The sequence below is a fragment of the Dromaius novaehollandiae genome, unplaced genomic scaffold (genome assembly GCF_036370855.1).
Source record: "Dromaius novaehollandiae isolate bDroNov1 unplaced genomic scaffold, bDroNov1.hap1 HAP1_SCAFFOLD_27, whole genome shotgun sequence".
Classification (NCBI taxonomy): domain Eukaryota; kingdom Metazoa; phylum Chordata; class Aves; order Casuariiformes; family Dromaiidae; genus Dromaius; species Dromaius novaehollandiae.
Window position 1 is genome coordinate 3,593,387 of NW_026991415.1, and position 19,157 is coordinate 3,612,543.

General features: G+C 53.6%; 1 protein-coding gene across 1 annotated transcript; it reads left to right on the forward strand.

The window, feature by feature from the left end:
• The first annotated feature begins 1,256 nt into the window (after positions 1-1,256).
• Positions 1,257-7,119, forward strand: LOC135326316 (olfactory receptor 14A16-like). Its single transcript, XM_064504197.1, has 5 exons — positions 1,257-1,371; positions 2,101-2,171; positions 5,407-5,423; positions 6,008-6,926; positions 7,093-7,119. The coding sequence occupies exons 1-5, from the start codon at positions 1,257-1,259 to the stop codon at positions 7,117-7,119; spliced, it is 1,149 nt and encodes a 382-aa protein (XP_064360267.1).
• Positions 7,120-19,157: the final 12,038 nt, after the last annotated feature.

Sequence of the window (19,157 nt, forward strand, 5' to 3'; positions counted from 1 at the left end):
GCCCTCTGCTCTCAAGGCTGTGGGGTCCAGGGCAGGAGTCGTTTCCTCGGCAGCTGGACATGCAGGAGAGGAGACACTGCTGAGTGCCCCTCTGTGCCTGCCTGTCCCTGCCTCCCTGGCCACAAATGTCATGGTATTGCTCCATGTTTCCCACCTGCCCATGCTGCCCTTGTCCTTCCCCTTGGACTCTCTGGGCAGGGGGGTTTCTGATGCAGCTCAGACAACACTGACCCTGCAGGTCCTGCCATGCAGACGTGTCCTTGACAGTGAGGTGCCCAAGTGCCCCTCTAGCCTGTGGCGCTCTGGGCAGTGCAGTGTGGGGGGCTGGGAATGAGCAAGCTCTCTCGTCAGGACACCCCATCCTTAGGACATTCTGCCATTTCCCTGGGGTGTCTGGCTGGGCTGCAGCTGCCCTCCAGAAGGGCCCAGCTCTCCCAATGCAGCTGGATGTTATCTAGGTGCCCCAGGGAGAAGCCACCTAGATACTGAGGCCTTGGAAGTGCTGCTGGGAGGCTGGATGTGGGCAGCTGGATTGAGCCTGATGTGTTGCTGGCGAGAAGGGGAGGGCTGAGACCTGCCTCACACACCCTCAGGAAGAGTGCTGATGGGCACTTTGGAAGTGGATTCCTCTGCTCTCTGCGGTGTTGTTTCTTTTTTGGGTGACACAAGTGCAACTGTCCTCCACCTCCGAGGTGGGAGCACAGGGCAGCTGGGAGTAAGGCAGATGGACAGGCCAGCTCTCCTGCCTCTGCATTAAAGCTGGAGGGAATTGTTTTGCCTCTCTGGAATCACAGCTTGTCCCTCTGAGTGTAGCAGCAATGCTGAGGAGTTCTACCTCCAGGAATCCTCCTCAGATGTGACAGGGTCAGCTAAAGAAGACAAAACAAGCCTTAAATCTGTTAATGAGCTCACATTATTTAGAAGCAAGAGTGCAGAAGCTGAAAATCCCTTCAGCATTATGAATGCTTAAATCTGACTGGAGCCGGGAATGACATTTTAGTCACCCCTGTTCCCATGTAAACCGTGCTGTAGGTCAGGGCTGACTCCTCTGGAGCCCACGGACAGATCATGGCAAACTCAGCCAGCACAAACCAGAGCTCAAGTGATGGAGCTCAGTGACGGTGCTGCTGAGATGGGGAGAGGTAATGAGTGTGTGTTTGGGGGAGGTTATAAGAAAGTTTTGCTCAGAGAAGTCTGTCCTAACTTGTCAACATCTCTTCTGCCTCCGACAGTCCCCCTGTGCCCCAAAAGAGCAAATGTCCAACAGCAGTTCCCTGAATGAGTTCCTCCTCCTGGCATTTGCCAACACATGGAATGTGCGGCTCTTGCACTTCTCGCTCTTCCTCGGCATCTACCTGGCTGCCCTCCTGGGTAACGGCCTCATCATCACAGCCGTAGCCTGCGACCACCATCTCCACACCCCCATGTACTTCTTCCTCCTCAACCTCTCCCTCCTCGACCTTGGCACCATCTCCACCACTGTCCCCAAATCCATGGCCAATTCCCTGTGGGACACCAGGGCCATTTCCAACACAGGATGTGCTGCTCAAGTTTTTTTCTTTGTCTTTTTCATATTGGCAGAGTATTCTCTCCTCACTGTCATGGCCTATGACCGCTACATTGCCATCTGCAAACCCCTGCACTACGGGACCCTCATGGGGAGCAGAGCTTGTGTCAAAATGGCAGCAGCTGCTTGGAGCGGTGGTTTTCTCAATGCTGTGCTGCACACTGCAAACACATTTTCAATACCACTTTGCCAAGGCAACACAGTGGACCAGTTCTTCTGTGAAATCCCCCAGATCCTCAAGCTCTCCTGCTCAGACTCCTACCTCAGGGAACTTGGGCTTCTTGTGGTTAGTGCCTGTTTATTCTTTGGGTGTTTCATTTTCATTGTGCTGTCCTACGTGCAGATCTTCACTGCTGTGCTGAGGATCCCCTCTGAGCAGGGCCAGCACAAAGCCTTTTCCATGTGCCTCCCGCACCTGGCTGTGGTCTTCCTGTATGTCAGCACTGCAATGTTTGCCTACCTGAAGCCCCCCTCCCTCTCCTCCCCAGCTCTGGATCTGGTGGTGGCTGTTCTGTACGCGGTGGTGCCTCCAGCACTGAACCCCCTCATCTACAGCATGAGGAACAAGGAGCTCAAGGACGCACTAAGGAAGCTACTTCAACTGGTAATAGTTCAGCAGCAATAACTTGCCCATCCCTCTTTGTAAGTGACTTGAATTTATCTCAGACAACTCTTGTGCTTTGGGCATTGTATCTGTGATAACCATGTCTGTACAGAAGTATTTGAAATCATCCCACTCCTTCAGAGGCACAAACCCAGTCCGTCTGACCCAGAAGCCTTCTGTAAATCTGCCCCTCACTGTGTCAGAGCTGGCCAGTCTCTAATAAAAGGCTGTTTCCTCAGTGCTGTGCTTGAAAGTTGGTTTCTTCTTCCAAAGCTGGAGCCAGTAATTTACTCAAGGACTTTCACCCTGAAAAGGACTGTTGTTTTCTTGGAGGTCTCCATGGGCTCAAGACGATGAGTTCATGAGGTGCTGTGTTAGGGAATGAGGGCTGCATTCAGCTCTCACTTGTGGGTGCCCAGTGCTCCTGGAGGTGCTGAGTGGTCAAGCGGTATCTGCCTGGGACTGTCTGCCCTGTGACAGGGCTGGTGACAGATGCCCACAGTGGGGACCCTGCAGGCAGAGGGAAGGGAGCCTGGAGAGTGGTTCATGTCACCTTCAATGGAAAACTCTGGGCTGGATCTAGGGACACACCTGAACACAGCCTGAGCCATCTGAAATGCCCTGTGATTGCTCAGAGCATCATCTGCAGTCACAGACCCCTTGGTAGGGGGTTGTCAGGTGCAATGATGCCCGTGCAGCTGGGTCTGTGTCCCGATCCAATATCGGGGGGGGGGGGTCGTTATGATCCCAAGGACGAGATTAAGACGCTAAAACCGGTCAAATATCGTACAACCTTTTAACTTTATTTTCCACGGAGTGGGGAGAAAAGGTGGGGGGAGAAGGCGAAGGGGAGGAGAGAGAGAGAAAGAGAGAGAGAGAAAAGGGAGAGAGAGAAAGAGATATCACCACCCGTGGATCCAGCGGCGTCCCGTTGGTCCTCTTCACCCTGGGTGTAAATTTTAGTGATGCGCGTGCAGTAATTACAACTCGAGCAGGGTCCGACCCTAGGTTCCCACTGAAAAGTTTGGAATGACACGCGTGCAGTAGTTACAGCTCGAGTTGGGTGCCTCCAAAGAGGGACCCTGAACAAAGAAATCCCTGGGCAATTATAGCTTTTTCAAATTAAGTTTCCCACCCCTCACGCGGTAGTTCAGACCAATAGTAATTTTGGGGTCTGGGGTCTCCTGCTCCCTATTGGGTCTCATCGTTGTTCCCAGGCAGGCTGCTTTTCTCCCTTATCTTTACTGTTGCGGTTTCTGCTGACCAATGTGTTGATTCCTCGGGTTCTGCCCTTCTTTCTCAGGGCCCTGACAACCAGGTGTTGTTCCAGCAATTAGCACTGCCCCAGCAGTGACAATAGGTGTTATCTTCCAAGGTCCTGACGAGGAGGATATAATCCAGACCCCCCCCCCCAAATTAACACTGTTTCAGCAGTGAGGGGAGGCTTTGTTTCCCAGGGTCCTGGCGCCCAAGCAGGCCTTATTTCAAAGCCTTGACATCCTCCCTCCTGGAGTGTGACGCATAGGAATGCAAACTGCTTGTAACTCCCTTATCTTTCCAGTCTGCACCAGCTCTGGGGCCTCTTCTCACTGAACTAGGGAGTGCGGCTAAGCAAGTTTTATAAAAGTTGTGTTAAGCGGCAGTAATTTGCAGTCCAGGTCCCAAAGTCTCTGTCCGATCGTGGTCCGGTTCAGCGCAGGCTCGGTGTGTCCCGCATAGTCGCAGGGAGACCATTTCAGGGGTCGCAGCAGCTCAGTCCTGTTTCCGCTGGGAACAGATGGCTTGTTTGGGGTTTTGGTTTGCTTGCACCTTATGTACCAAGAAATGTTTAAGGCAAAAGTTCACTCATCTGTCCGCCACACACCCAGTCTGCCCAGGGCTGTGATTCAGAGCAGTGTCCCTGCAACCCAGGGTGCTGTGTGCCCAGGGCAGCTATTCTGCTGCCTGCAAGGATCACCACTCAGCCTGCCCGGGGAGCACCGAATGGCACTGTGGGGAGAAGCGCTGGGTGGGAGGAGCGACCCCCGGCAGGGCAGGCTCATTCTCCCTTTGAGAGGGTGCTGGGTGGGTCAGGACTGCTCCAAGCTCCAGCTCACTCCCAGGACATGTCTGGAGGAGACTTTCCAAAAGGAAAGTCAAGGCAGAGGATACATGAAAGGGAAGGAGCTGTCATGAGTCTGTGCTTTCAGTTTGATTCTGTTTGAGTGGGGTGAAATGGGAATGGGTCTGTCAGGTTTAGGCAGGGGATGGAGGCTCCAAAACAGTGACACGGAGAGAGGAGCAGCTCTGGGAGGGACTCAGCAAATGCCTTCATCCACCCCTCAGCCTACAGACAGAGCCAGCAGCACCTTTCCAGCCGCACCAAGGTTTGTCTCCCCTGCTCTGTAGCACCTGCAACCACGGAGGTGCCCTGGGCAGTGTCCTGCCCCTGGGAGGTTTCTGCAGGGCAGAGCTGAGCACCCAGTGGGTGGGATGGGGTCTGTGAGCACTGGCAGGGTAGAGACGTGGGGACAGAGAAACAACTGCCCGCAGGGACGGCTCCAGGCAGCAGAGTCATGGTCAGAGCGTGAGAGGAAACCGTCAACTCCAGCACCTCCTCTCCTCTGCCAGCCAGCACAGCCCTCTGCTCTCAAGGCTGTGGGGTCCAGGGCAGGAGTCGTTTCCTCGGCAGCTGGACATGCAGCAGAGGAGACACTGCTGAGTGCCCCTCTGTGCCTGCCTGTCCCTGCCTCCCTGGGCACAAATGTCATGGTATTGCTCCATGTTTCCCACCTGCCCCTGCTGCCCTTGTCCTTGCCCTTGGACTCTCTGGGCAGGGGGGTTTCTGATGCAGTTCAGACAACACTGACCCTGCAGGTCCTGCCATGCAGATGTGTCCTTGACAGTGAGGTACCCAAGTGCCCCTCTAGCCTGTGGGGCTCTGGGCAGTGCAGCTGGGAATGAGCCAGCTCTCTCGTCAAGACACCCCATCCTTAGGACATTCCGCCATTTCCCTGGGGTGTCTGGCTGGGCTGCAGCTGCCCTCCAGAAGGGCCCAGCTCTCCCATTGCAGCTGGGTGTTCTCTAGGTGCCCCAGGGAGAAGCCACCTCGATACTGAGGCCACGGAAATGCTGCTGGGTGGCTGGATGTGGGCAGCTGGAAGGAGCCCGAGGTGTTGCTGGCTAGAAGGGGAGGGCTGAGACCTCTTTCACACACGCTCAGAAAGAGTGCTGATGATTCCTCTGCTCTCCGCAGTGTCGTTTCTTTTTCAGGTAACATGAGTGCAACTGTCCTCCACCTCTGAGGTGGGAGCACAGGGCAGCTGGGAACAAGGCAGATGGACAGGCCAGCTCTCCTGCCTCTGCACTAAAGCCAGAGGGAATCCTTTTGGCTCTCTGAAATCACAGCTAGTCCCTCTGAGTGCAGCAGCAATGCTGAGGATTTCTACCTCCAGGAATCCTCCTCCACTGTGACAGGGTCCGCTGAAGGAAAACCAAAAAAGCCTTAAAACTATTAATGAACCCACACTGTTTAGAAGTGGGAGTGAAGATGCTGAAAATGCCTTCAACATCATGAATGGATTAAAGCTGACTGGAACTGGGAATATAAATTTTAGTCACCCCTGTTCCCATGTACGCAGTGCTGTAGGTCAGGGCTGACTCCTCTGGAGCCCATGGGCAGAGGCTGCTGCTCCTCACGGCAAACCCTGCCAGCACAAACCTCAGCTCAAGCCACGCAACTCAGTGACAGTGCTACTAAGATGGGGAGAGGTAACGAGTGTGTGTTTGTGAGAGGTTATGAGAAAGTTTTGCTCAGAGAAGTCTGTCCTAACTTGTCAATGTCTCTTCTTCCTTAGAGAATCCCCCTGTGCCCAGGGGAAGCAAATGTCCAACAGCAGCTCCCTCAACGAGTTTCTCCTCCTGGTGTTTGCAGAAAAGCGGGAGCTGCAGCTCTTGCACTTCTCGCTCTTCCTGGGCATATACTTGGCTGCCTTCCTGGGCAACGGCCTCATCATCACAGCCATAGCCTGCGACCACCACCTCCACACCCCCATGTACTTCTTCCTCCTCAACCTCTCCCTCCTTGACCTCAGCTCCATCTCCACCACTGTCCCCAAATCCATGGCCAATTCCCTGTGGGACACCAGCACTATTTCCTACTTGGGATGTGCTGCCCAGGTCTTCCTGTTTTTCTTTTCGGTTGGAGCTGAGTATTCTCTCCTCACAGTCATGGCCTATGACCGCTACGTTGCCATCTGCAAACCCCTGCACTACGAGGCCATCATGGACAGCAGAGCTTGTGTCCAAATGGCAGCAGCTGCCTGGGCCAGTGGTTTTCTCTATTCTGTGCTGCACATTGCTAACACATTTTCAATACCACTCTGTCAAGGCAATGCCCTGGGCCAATTCTTCTGTGAAATTCCCCAGATCCTCAAGCTCTCCTGCTCAGATGCCTACCTCAGGGAAGCTGGGCTTCTTGTGGTTAGTATGTGTTTAGGCTTTGGGTGTTTCATTTTCATTGTGCTGTCCTACGTGCAGATCTTCACTGCTGTGCTGAGGATCCCCTCTGAGCAGGGCCGGCACAAAGCCTTTTCCATGTGCCTCCCGCACCTGGCCGTGGTCTCCCTGTTTCTCAGCACTGCAATGTTTGCCTACCTGAAGCCCCCCTCCCTCTCCTCCCCAGCTCTGGATCTGGTGGTGGCAGTTCTGTACTCGGTGGTGCCTCCAGCAGTGAACCCCCTCATCTACAGCATGAGGAACAAGGAGCTCAAGGAGGCACTGAGGAAAATGATTCAAGTGGTACTAGTTGTGCAGCAATAAGCTGCCCACCTCTCTTCATAAGTCATTTCCAGTTTATCTCAGGCAACTCTTTTGTTTTGCACATTCTATCTGTGATACTCATGTTTGCGCACAAATATTTGAATGCATCCCACTTCTCCAGAGATACAAGCCCGATCTGTCTGACTGAGAGGCCTTCTGTAAATCTGTCCCTCACTGTGTCAGAGCTGACCACTCACGTAGCATCTCTGTAATAAAAGGGGATTTTCTCAGTACTCTGCCTAAACGATGGGCTCTTCTTCCCATCTGGAGCCAAGAATGCACTCAGGGAATTGCACCTGAAAAGGCCCTGTTGCTGTGCCTGGGTTTTGCATGGGCTAAGGGGCATCAGCTTGTAGAGTGGTGTGTTAGGGAAGGAGGGCTGGATTCAGCTGTCCCTTGCGGGTGGCCAGTGCCCCTGGAGGGGGTGAGTGGTCAAGAGGTCTCTGCCGGGGACTGTCCCACATATTACAGGGCTGGTGACAGATGCCCATCCTGCTGGAAGGGGATATGAAGCCACCCAGGGAGCACAGAGGATCTCCAGGGCCAGCATGTGCCTGGAGTGGGCAGGCTGCTCAATCCCTGGGGCCGCAGGAGGTGCCGGAGGGGCTGCAGGCAGCCAGGGTTAAGGATCTCTGGTCATGAGAGCAGTGGAGACCTGGAGTGCCTGGCCTCCATTGCCTTGTGCCATTGCTGGTCTCCAGCCCGGGGGCTGATGTGGAGGCTGACACCCCTCTCTGCCCCCCAGCAGCTGCTGTGCCCTGCAGAGGGGCTGGGGCTGTGGGGTGAGTGCCCAGAGCTCTGCAGCCCCCTGCCACAGGCACTGCTGTGGGGCCACCGCAGCCTGGTCTGCTCTGCTGGGTGGGCTGGGGAGAGGGCAGGGGAGGTGGGGAGAGGTGGGGAGGGTCTGGGCTGGTCTGGAAAGGGCCCAGGAGAGGAAAAAGCCAGCAGGCAGCTCCTGCATGTGAACAGCAGTGTGGGAGCACAGAGCCGTGTGCTTGCAGGGCAAATGCAGGTCTGCTGGGAAAGGCAGCAGGTCATGGCAGGTGCAGGAAGGAAGAGCCCAGGTTGTTCCCTCTGTTGCATGGACACAGTGGGGAAGCTGCCCCAGGGCCATGGTCCCAGAGCAGCCCCTCACATCAGCCCTTTCCAGCACTGGCTGCTCACCCAGCTGTGGGGTGGTGCATGGCCAGCTCCATCCTCCTGCAGGGCTCCGTGTCCTGACGGAGGGGAAAAGACCAGCCTTGCATGGCTTGTCTTCTGCACCAGACACCAGCGGATCCTGGAGCATACCACTGGCTGGGCAGTGGGTGGGGGATCATTTAGGAGTCATTTAATGACAGCAGTTGCCATGTCCAAGGCATCTGGTTGCAGCTCCAGCCAAGCTCTGGCTTTCCTCACTCCATCCCTTCGTGCACGGACAAGGTCTCTTCCTGGGGGCAGGCTGCATGTGGGGGTGTGCAATGCCGAGTGCAGGACAATGACACCTCTTGGGGTCCCCTGGGGGGCAAATGGCCTTCAGGCTTGCCTGTGCCCTTGACTCTCTCCACCACAGGCTGTCCTACACTGTCCCATGCCTGCTGCTGTGTCCCTGCAGACTGTAAACCTGCTTCCCCACCTTGCTCCCACTCCAGGATCTCCCTCCCTTTACTGGTGTCTCTCCATCCTCACTGGCTGTTTCTTGAAACACAGAGCCAGGGGATGAACACAGACTCCCTCTGGGTGATCTTTGGCAGAACAGCACTACTCCTCGAGTGACATTTATTCACATTAATGTCCAACCTGAACCTCCCAAGTTGCAGTTTGTGGCTGTTTCCCCTTCTCATGCTGTTTCCCACTACCAAGAGAAGCTCCTGAGAGCCCCTCACGGGGACACACTGCTGCAGCTGTGGCCACCCCAGTGCTGAGTCAAGGGGGATAATGGCTCTTCTGGTCTGCTGGCCAAGCTCTTCCTAATGCAGCCCATAGACCTCTGGCCTTATTTGCAATGAGTGTGCCCCACTGGCTCGTGTGGGATTTCTCACGATGGCCAGGCCCATCATGTCAGGGTCACTCCTCAGCTGGTAAGGTCCCATGCTGCCTTGATGCAGGGAGTTATCCTTCCCCAGGTGCAGGACTTGCCCCTTTTCCTTGTAAAACCTCAGGAGGCTTCTGTTGGCCAAACCCTCAGGTTGCTAAAGGTCCCCCACACTGAAGCTCTCTTGTGTCAGCTGTTAATGTGTGTGTGTGCAGATGGCTCCCCCTGACTTGTGGTGACTCTAAGTAGACAACAGCATGAGGGATTGCAGGATACCACCACCAACTAGTAAAAGGAGGTTGTAGTTCAATGGAATTCCTGGCTGATATAGGAATTACCAGGGCAATGATCTCAGAAACACCAAATGAGCATGCAAGGCAAACAAAACCAGGGCCTGTGGGAAAAGTGTAAACAGAAATGTGCTGTTTTTTTCTGAGAGGGTATGAGGATGATGTGACTGCAAGGCAGGAAAGGGAGGGTCAGATACTGGTGTAGGGACACTTGAGGTTCATGAGGGGTCAAACAGAGTACATTTAATAAACAGGGAACTGCATGGGGGGGTCACTGATGGGAGGCTGCTGGACGCACAGGTCAGACACCCAGACAGGACTCACTCTGTGTATCCTAAGGGCCTCTTTTATCTCCTAGAACTATTTCCTTCTCTCAGCTGCGCTAACCTTGAGCAGCTCCTGCCTGCAAAGCAGTGAGACATTGTTGACCAAACGGAATATGCATGTCCTGCCTTGAGGGGTTTCGGTCAGTGTTCAGAGAGCACACGCTGGGGCTGTGATCATGTACTCTGCCAGTCCCCTGACTCCTCACCAGATCTCCCGCAGATGTTCTCACTGCATTCCACCCCCTGACTGACAGAGACATGGTGTTGGTGCCACCAGTGTGTAGGCAAGGTTTGGACATGCCTTTCAGGCATTAGTTTAACTGACAGCTAAGGTGTACAAGCAACTAAATTATAGCAAATATATGTAGTAAATTATAACATACATGCATGCAAAACTAATCTGCCCAGAAGACCAGGAGTTTAATGCATTCTCCCATTGTCCTAAATTCGACAGTCATGATGACAGTCACTGCCAGGGGTTGTCCCACACTGATTCTTTGGATTTTGCATCATGTAGTCCTTGGAGTAGGCTCATTATCTTCTGGACGTTGGGTTTGATGTGATTAATGCAGGTTCATCAGTGTCCCAACTGCCGTCAGAGTACAGGGTTAGGATGGAGAGCAGCAATGTTGTGGCTCCACTCAGCATACTCATCAGGTCTCGGTTCTCTGGGTGAGAGTCTCCTGGAGGGAACATGGACTGGGGCACTTTCCCCTTTGATTAGTACCGGGTAGGTGCCTCCTGGCCCATCAGCAATGATTTCCCCCTCCAACTGTTTGGGTTTAGTCGGATCATGCACCCTGTATAGCCAACACCCCCTGGATGCTGAGTGGGCTGCAAGAATCTCCTGCCTGGACAGTGGGGACCCCTATCTGCTCAGATATCAGTTGGGCTGTTGGGTCTCCCTGTGCACATTGCAGGGGTTGGGATCTGGTGTAGTGGATCGCAATTCTCACCTCCTCGAGGACAGCTCAAGTCAATGACACCTGCAACGATGTCCACCTCCACCCTGGAGAGCTAAACTATTGCAGGGCACCAAGCGACCATAATGCTCCTGAGGTATGGTGACCACCAACCGCACACTCACAAGGTGACGGCTCTCCGGTTCCAGGGTTATTTCTTTGTGTGGCAGTCGCAGACCCAACCCTGCACTCCCGGGCTTGGCTCGCATGGGGAGGCAGGCTTGGGGGTGCAGCCGTTGCACTCTGAGCACACGTGGCTGCTCCATGGATTCCCCTTGGAAATGAGCATACGGGATAGAGCCATGTGGTGGGTGGGTGGTCGTTGAGGCAGGCAGTTGTCTGATGAATGCTTTTACTCCAACCTGTGAAGGTACCAGCAGAGGACAATTTATGCAGCTGCTCTTTGAGCAGCCTGTTCATTCGCTCTGTCAATCCTGCCCTTTGCGGATGGCAGGGTATGTGATGTGTCCAGGCTATTACCCACCCTGCAGCCCAATTCCAAACATCATTCCCTGTAAAATGAGTGCCCGGATCACTTTGGCTTTCCACTGGGAAACCATATAATCCAATCAAGTCTTCTAATGCCTTAATGGTGTGAGCCTGGGTAACTGTGGCACAGGAGTGGGTGTACAATGGACCAGAACATTTATCTGCAGCAGCCAGGACATGTCTGTGCTGCTGTCTCTCTGCTAAGGGTCCAAGATCATCAATTTGCCACACCTCCCCAGGCTTTTGTCCTCTGTGGATCTAACGCTTTTTGGTCGGCAACTGCTGCAGAACTAAGCGGGTACAACAGGGGCAGCACTGCCTGGCCTCTGTTTGTGCCACTGGCCGCTCCCCCTCCATGCACGCTGCTGGTGGGGCAGTGGGTGTCGTGGATCTCCCTTGCGCTTTCCTGGGACCCTGGGGCAGAGATCCCATCCTACCAACCTCTTTAGCAAAATGAACCGCCTCTGCCTCATCATCCCACAGCCTGAACAGCCACTCTAACAACCCTTCATGGGGCTGCTGCCTGCAGCGCCCTGCACATCCTGCAGTTCTGATGCTTTAAATCACCAGTAGTTGTGGTCCCTTGCAGATTGGCTGCATTCGGTGCAGTGAGCAGCTGCTCTGCCACCGGCCGGGCAGCTGCCTCCCGCTCCTGCTCTGTGTCTGACTCCGAGCTGGGTGCCTTGTTGGGGTCCCAGATATTGCCATCCCAAGTTTCTGGATCCCAATGCACTTTTAGCACCTGTGCCTGCACCGCCAGGGGACAGACAACTCACCCACCCCCCTGTCACCACCGGCAATCTGCAATGCAGGTGGCCAAAACGGCTTGTTGGTGCTCCAGCTTCTCAGCTCCATCTGTGGTTGCAGTTGCAACCTCCTGGGTAGGTTGGCGAGCCTCCTTAGCAGCTTTGAGATCACTTTCCAACTGCCCATTTCCCTGGTGCTGCATCAGTAATGCCTTGTCCAGGGTGCGGAGAGCAGTCAGTAGGCTCCACCCCAGATCCCCTGCTACCTTTCACACTGCCAGCCCTGCTTTTTCCAGCTGGAGCTGGGAAACCAGTTCCAGGAGCCACTCTGGGGATGCTGCCAGCTCACCCTCTAGCTCTGGCCATGCGGTGGGGCGACTCACCCATCAGCTTGCAAGCCCACCGGGTGCCAACTGACCCATAGCAGCCACCCAGGAGCGTGGCTCCCCACCTACCCCTTGTCCTTTTGCCTCCAAAGAGGCATCTCCACAGCAGTCTCCTGCCAACTACACCAAATGTGACCACAAGGTGGGCAAGAGAAGGTTGGATACTGGCAGAGAGGGACACTCAGCGTTCATAAGGGGTTAAACAGGATAGATTTAATAAAGGATTTACACTCCAAGCTGCATGTGGAGCCCCGGGAACCGTGAGGAGAGGTTACTGGAAGGAGACTGCTGGAAGCAAGGTTTGGATGCATGGGTTGGACGCCCAGGTGGAGCTCCACTCGTTGTATCCTAAGGTCCTCTTAAATCTACTAGAACTATTTCCTTATCTCAGCTGTGCTAACCTAGAGAAGCTACTCTCCGGGAAGCAGCTAGACGTTGTTAACAAAAGGGAATATTCATGCCTGGCCCTGATGGGAATTTGATCAGTGTGTAGTTTCACATGCTGGGCCTGCTGCCACATACTCTGCCAGCCCCTGACTCCTTGCCAGGTCTTCCACAGGTGTTCTCACTACAGTGGGGAATGGCCAGTGCTGGAAATGGCTGGTACAAGGGGCTGGGTGCGGGAGGAGTTTACTGGGACAGCTTCTCCTCTCTGTTCATGCAGCAACAAGCTGAGCTGGATCTTTGGTCTGAGGCACCCTGCTTGAGGCCCCCCACAAGCTGAGGATGGCCTACAGACCCAGTAGATCTCCTCTGCATGTTCCCTGACAGCCCTGCAGAGGACACGGGAGAGGGCTCGTCCTCCCAGGGCTCACAGCAGGACATCCAATCCTCCAGCTAGGCATGGAGCCTTGTCTGGGTGTGACTTTTGGGGTAAGCACCAGTGCACAGGGTGGTGGAGACTGTCACAAGGACATGTGGGGACAGCAGCAAACTGATGTAGCTCCCAGGTCCAGCTTCTTTCAACGCAAGCTCTGACAAAGAGTCCCAGGCTTCTTTTTGGTGCCACCCATCAGGATAGACAATGTCATGATGAGCTGGGAGGGTGGGGAGCATTAATCCTTCTTCAGCCACTTCCCAGGCCATGTGGAGGGCCAGGACAACGAGGGCTTCTGGCTGTGCACTGTGAGCTCACTTTATTGTACCCACACTCTGAACATTGTCTTGGATTAAATGTCAGCTTTTTTCTCTCCAAGACACTTTCAAACCCAGTTCCACTTTCTTTTCATCTCTCCCCAAACCTCCTCTGATCCTGCTGGCCATTCCCACACCCCTCCCCTGTTCTCATGGAGCATTTCCAAGGGTGCTAGTTGTGTCCAGGTGCACTTCCAGATCCTGCCCCTGGTATTTCACAGAGGGTGACTTGAATCACTCTCCAATCTCCCTTCCGCGTGACAGTTGAGTCTTCACTGCCTCTCCTGGGATTGCAGAGTCCTCCTTTGCCCACAGATACCTGGGTTTAGCACTTTACCTTTAGGTGACTCCACCTTGGAGGATCTCTCCCTTTGTGAGGCTCCCCTCACTGCCCATGCCAGGCACACACTGTCCCAGCAGATCCCCTGGGCTCTCCTGGCAGCTCCAGCTTCCCCTCCAGAAGGACAGGCATCTGACACTGGGCCCTAACATGTGGGACAGCTCTTGGTATGCAAACTGGTGACCATTCATCCCCTCCACTGTTACTGCACACCAATGGGTGAGTCCTAAATCCAGCCCTTGGTCTCTAAGAGATCGTTACATGATTATGAGCTTTTTGCTCTTCAACCCATGGAGAACCCCATCAGCAGCAGCCCATTTTGGCATGATTTCCCTGGGACTGTTCTTGACACCAGCTTTGGAGGAAGCCCAGCCTTCAGGCACTGCACCAGGAAGAACCGACTTTATTACAGAGATAGTGTGGGGGAGTCAGCTCTGACTCAGTGTAAGACACAGTTTTACATGGGCATCAGGTGAGAGAGAGCAGGCTCAGTAAAGGTGGAATGAATCCAAGTATTTCTGTAGCAATATGATAACAAATACTACTACTGATAGTAATAATAATAGTAATCATAAAACTAAAGTGAACAAACAGCACACAGTCCTGGTAAGGGATACAGTGGGAGTCATTTGTGGAGACCAATGGCAATGTTACCACTACTGAAAAATGTCCGTGAAATCACTTTCCTCAGGGCATCTTGGAGCTCCTTGTTCCTCATGCTGTAGATGAGGGGGTTCAGAGCTGGAGGCACCACCGCGTACAGAACAGCCACCACCAGATCCAGAGCTGGGGAGGAGAGGGAGCGGGGCTTCAGGTAGGCAAACATGACAGTGCTGACAAACAGGGAGACCACGGCCAGGTGCGGGAGGCACATGGAAAAGGCTTTGTGCTGGCCCTGCTCAGATGGGATCCTCAGCACAGCAGTGAAGATCTGCACGTAGGACAGCACAATGAAAACAAAACACCCAAATCCTAAACAGGTATTAACCACAATTACCCCAACTTCCCTTATGTAGGAGTCTGAGCAGGAGAGCTTGAGGATCTGGGGAACTTCACAGAAGAACTGCTGCATGGTGTTGCCTTGGCAGAGTGGTATGGAAAATGTATTAGCAGTGTGCAGCACAGCATAGAGAAAACCACTGGCCCAGGCAGCTGCTGCCATTTTGATACAAGCTCTGCTGTCCATGAGGGTCCCGTAGTGCAAGGGTTTGCAGATAGCAACGTAGCAGTCATAGGCCATGACAGTGAGGAGAGAATACTCTCCTGCTAACAAGAAGACAAACAGGAAGACTTGAGCAGCACATCCCAAGTAGGAAATGGCCCTGGTGTTCTGCAGGGAATTGGCCATTGATTTGGGAACAGTGGTGGAGATGCAGCCAAGGTCGAGGAGGGAGAGGTTGAGGAGGAAGAAGTACATGGGGGTGTGGAGGCGGTGGTCGCAGGCTACGGCTGTGATGATGAGGCCATTTCCCAGGAGGGCAGCCAGGTAGATGCCCAGGAAGAGGGAGAAGTGCAAGAGCTGCAGCTCCCGTGTGTTCGCAAACCCCCGGAGGAGGAACTCATTGAGGGAACTTTTGTTGGACATTTTGCTATCTCCGGGCATGGGGGACTGTCCAGGGAGGAAAAGACATTGAGACATTAGGAGAGACTTCTCAAGCAAAAAGCCCCCAAATATTTCAGTTCTCATACCATCCCCCACATTGCCTCTCTCTTTACCTAGAGGATCTCTGTGCAGCTGCCTTTCTTGAGCTCCACTTTGCACTGGCTTACTGTGCTGCTGTGAGGAGCAGGGACCTCTGCCCATGAGCTCCAGAGGAGTCTGTCCTGCTGTACAGTAGTAGGAATGGCGATAACTAGCTCTGACATTCACAATTTCACAAAAAGTCAAATGTAATCCACTTGCCTTGTGGAAAGGCTTTTCAGCATCTTCACTCTCAGTTCTAATTAATGAGACTTGAGGAACAGAGTTTTAGGGATTTTAAAATAGTGTTTATTTTCTTTGAGATGTCCTTGTCACCCCTGGGGAGTGTTCCTTAAAGGCAGAAATAAATTATCAGCATTTCTACTGTGAGTCCTGAGAAGATCAGATTCATTGTTACCTACTGCAGAGTGAGGACATCTTGTCTGTCTATTAGCCTTGTTCCCAGCTGTCCTGTGCTCGGAGCTGTTTGAGTGAAGGATGATGTTGCCCTGAAAAGAAACTATCCACTGCAGAGAGCAGAGGAGTGCAGTTTCTAAGTGCAGGTCTCCAACCTTCTCACCCTTTCTCAGGGCACCTGAGGAAGGTCTCCACACTCCCCTTCTAGCCAATGACACACAGGGCTCTTTTCAGATGCTCATATACAGCCTCCCACCACCATGTCCATACTCTCAGCATCTCTGCAGCTTCTTCATGGGTCTCTCAGATATCACAGAGATGCTTTGAGACAGCTGTGCCTTTCTAGGGGGCAGCTCAAAGCCTGACAGGACACCACAAGGAAATGGTCAAAGGACCATTAGGACTGGAGATGGGCTCTCCTTAAGGGACAGTCAGCTCAATTCCCAACCCCACAGTCTGCATTTCCTGGAGCTCCACAGGTTAGAAGGGGGCTGGGGAAAGCTCATTTCCATGCAGACTCCTCTGTTGCCCAACTCACAGTGCTGATGTCTGAACTGCAGCTGATACCCCGCCCCCCTACCCCAGGGAGCCCGAGAGAAGAACATGAGCAGCATGGACAGGAGGGAAAAAAAGGAGCAACATTGTGATCCTGGTGCCAAAGGAGGCAAGGAGAGAGAAAGACAGAGGGGCACTTGGGAAAGCCTTTACCTTACCCAGCTGGGCATGCTGCCTCACAGACAGTGACATTGCAGGGCAATCGCTCCCTTTGTGGCAGGAGAGATGCCCCTGTCCTCTGCCAGAGGTCTGGCTGCCGAGGAGGCAGCTCATGCCCTGGACTCCATGGCTGTCAGGGCAGAGGCTCTGCTGGGTGGGAGAAGACACATGAGGGGCTTGCTCAGAGGAAGAGTCTGTATCAGAGGGACTGACCATGACTTGCCCAAATCCATCCTCTCATTGTGATTCTGTTAGCAGTTCCTTCTCATTCCCTGCACATCTCTGCTGCCTGGAGCAGTCCCTGCTGGAAGCTCTTTCTCTGTCCCAGCATCTTTTCCCGGTCATCCTCTGTGTGCTCAGTTCTGCCCTATTGAAACCTTCCGGGACAGGGCACAGGCCAGGGGCACCTCTGTGTTTGCAGGTCCTAAGAAGTAGGTGACACAAACCTTGACTAGCGCAGAGAAGGTGATGCTGGTGCTGTCTGTAGGCAGAGGTGGGAGTGAAGCAGCTTACTGAGGTTTCTCAGACCTACTGATCCCTGAGAGGGAAGGTTTGGGAGTTGCAATTCCTTACCAAAGCTTTTTTCTCCCTGCCAAAATCTGGAAATTGAAAGTGCAGACATTGAGAGGAAAGCTCCTTCCCTTTCAAGTAGCCTTTTCTTCACTTTCCTCTAAAAAGACTCCTCAGAAATGTCCTGTGCATAAGCTAGAGCTGTGAGCAGCCCTGAACCAGGCAGCACCCTCTCAACAGGAGAATGAACCTGTCCTGATGAGGGGCACACTTCCCACCCAGAGCTTCTCCCCACAGTGCAGTAGGGAGTTTCCTGGGCAGGCTGAGTGCTGACCCTTGCAGACAGCAGAGTCACTGCCCCAGGCACACAGCACCCGGGAGCACAGGGACACTGCTCTGAATTACAGCCCTGGGCAGACCTGTGTGCACAGCCCAGCTTCATACCCTGCGGCCATTCCTGAGAAAGGTAACAGGCTGCCCTGTCAATCTGATGTTGTGGCTGGGAATCTCTGCTCTGAAGCATCTCATCCTCCTCTGAGTGGGATCCTTAAAAAGACAGTCATGGGATGGGATAGGTTTAGAAGACCCCTCCAGGAACCTCCGTAGCATTGCCCTGCAGCCAGAGACTCACCGTGTCAAAGGCTGTGAAGGTTTCTTCCACAACAAGCTCTCCTCTGTCCTCCCACTCCACACTGCCTTGCACTTCTCTCTGCCTTCTCTCAGCTCATGTCAGCAGCAGCAGGCAGTGCTGAAGCCCTGCTGCTCTTGGCAGAGGAGCTGCTCCTGCACACAGCTGTGTCTGGGCAGTGCTGCCAGGTTGCCATGAGCTCCTCCTGTTTCATTAGCCTGGCCCCACTTGGGAACAGTAGCCCAGCTGAAGGTGTGATTTTGTTTGTCCTTTGTACTCCTCCTCCTGGGAAATGCTCACTAAAGTAGACTAAAATAATCACTGATGGGCCCTCTCTAAACACTGAAGAGACACTGATTCCAGGACTGTAATTTGTCTCATCAGAGGAGGGTTATCTACAAGAGGTGGAAATGTCCCCCCCGGAAGCCCCTGTTCCCATCTCTTAGCTAGGCAGGACACATAGACAGGGACAAGAAGGGAGGTCATTTACCCAGGGTTCAGGTAGTGATTCAAATGAGTCAATCTGGGCATTTCATGACAGGTGAAAAACCCCTCGTCTGGAGTGGGATTCAGCAAACGCTCATGAACTCCACAAACACGCAGGAGGTGGGATTCCCCTTGCCCAAGCTGAAGTGTGCACAACACAGATGTCTGCACACAAGATCCTACCATTATAATCACTGGAGATGGAGGGTGGCATTCCGTTGCTCGCACGCGAACCCTTGGTGACAGCTGAAGGGACAGAGGTGGTCCAAGGCATGTGCCAGTGTCTGCTTGCTCTGAAGGAGGAACCTGCATCCTTCTAGAGTATCGGAGTGGGCTAGATGAGGAATTTCCTTGGCCATCTCCAATGACAGTAGATGCCTGCTACTACAATTAAAGCTTCACTCACTCTGATGCTGAGACACAAGCAGATCCGTACAGTGCAAAGAGCTAATATAATTCAGTGTGGACACTGGATTCAGTGACATAAATATAGGCCATAGGCAGGGCCATGTCCGATGCCTGGTGTGTCCAGCACAAGCACATGTCTCTAGCAGAAACAGCAGGGGACCTAGAGGAAATGCATGCTCTTCTGGAGTGATTTCTGGGCAAGGGCCCCAGGGCACCTTGGGTTCCCTACCTGTGCTCAAACATCTGAATCCCACAGCTGCCTTGAGGCAAAGTCCATCCCATCTGCATCCAAGTGTGCTGCATGAATGAGAGGCACATCACACCAAGGTCTCCGCTTTACTCTCTGCACTCTCAAACACTTCTAGCTTTCCTCCTCCTGAACTTCTTCTCGCCCCCAGATGATATGCACAGGGACTGTGCTAATGATGTGGCTGGATCCAGGCTGTCTGGCTCACAGGCTGTCCAGGCCCAGGGACTTCCTCAGTGGCACCTTGTCCTTCCTGGAGATCGATTCACCCCCATCACAGAGCCCAAGGTGCTACAGAGTCAGTTCAGGCAGCAAACCCCTCTCCTGCCATTTCTGTGTGGCACAGCTCTGTTTCTCCCTGGCCTTGGGCATTGCAGGGTTTGCTCTCTTAGTGGGAATCTCATTTTA

Excerpts from the sequence above, each read along its gene's own strand:
- LOC135326316 (XM_064504197.1), top strand. The coding sequence starts at position 1,257 with ATGTCCAACAGCAGTTCCCTGAATGAGTTCCTCCTCCTGGCATTTGCC. Across the intron at positions 1,372-2,100 it reads CTACCTGGCTGCCCTCCTGG|CACTGAACCCCCTCATCTAC; the intron begins GTAACGGCCTCA and ends TGGTGCCTCCAG. Across the intron at positions 6,927-7,092 it reads GGAACAAGGAGCTCAAGGAG|AGATACAAGCCCGATCTGTC; the intron begins GCACTGAGGAAA and ends CCACTTCTCCAG.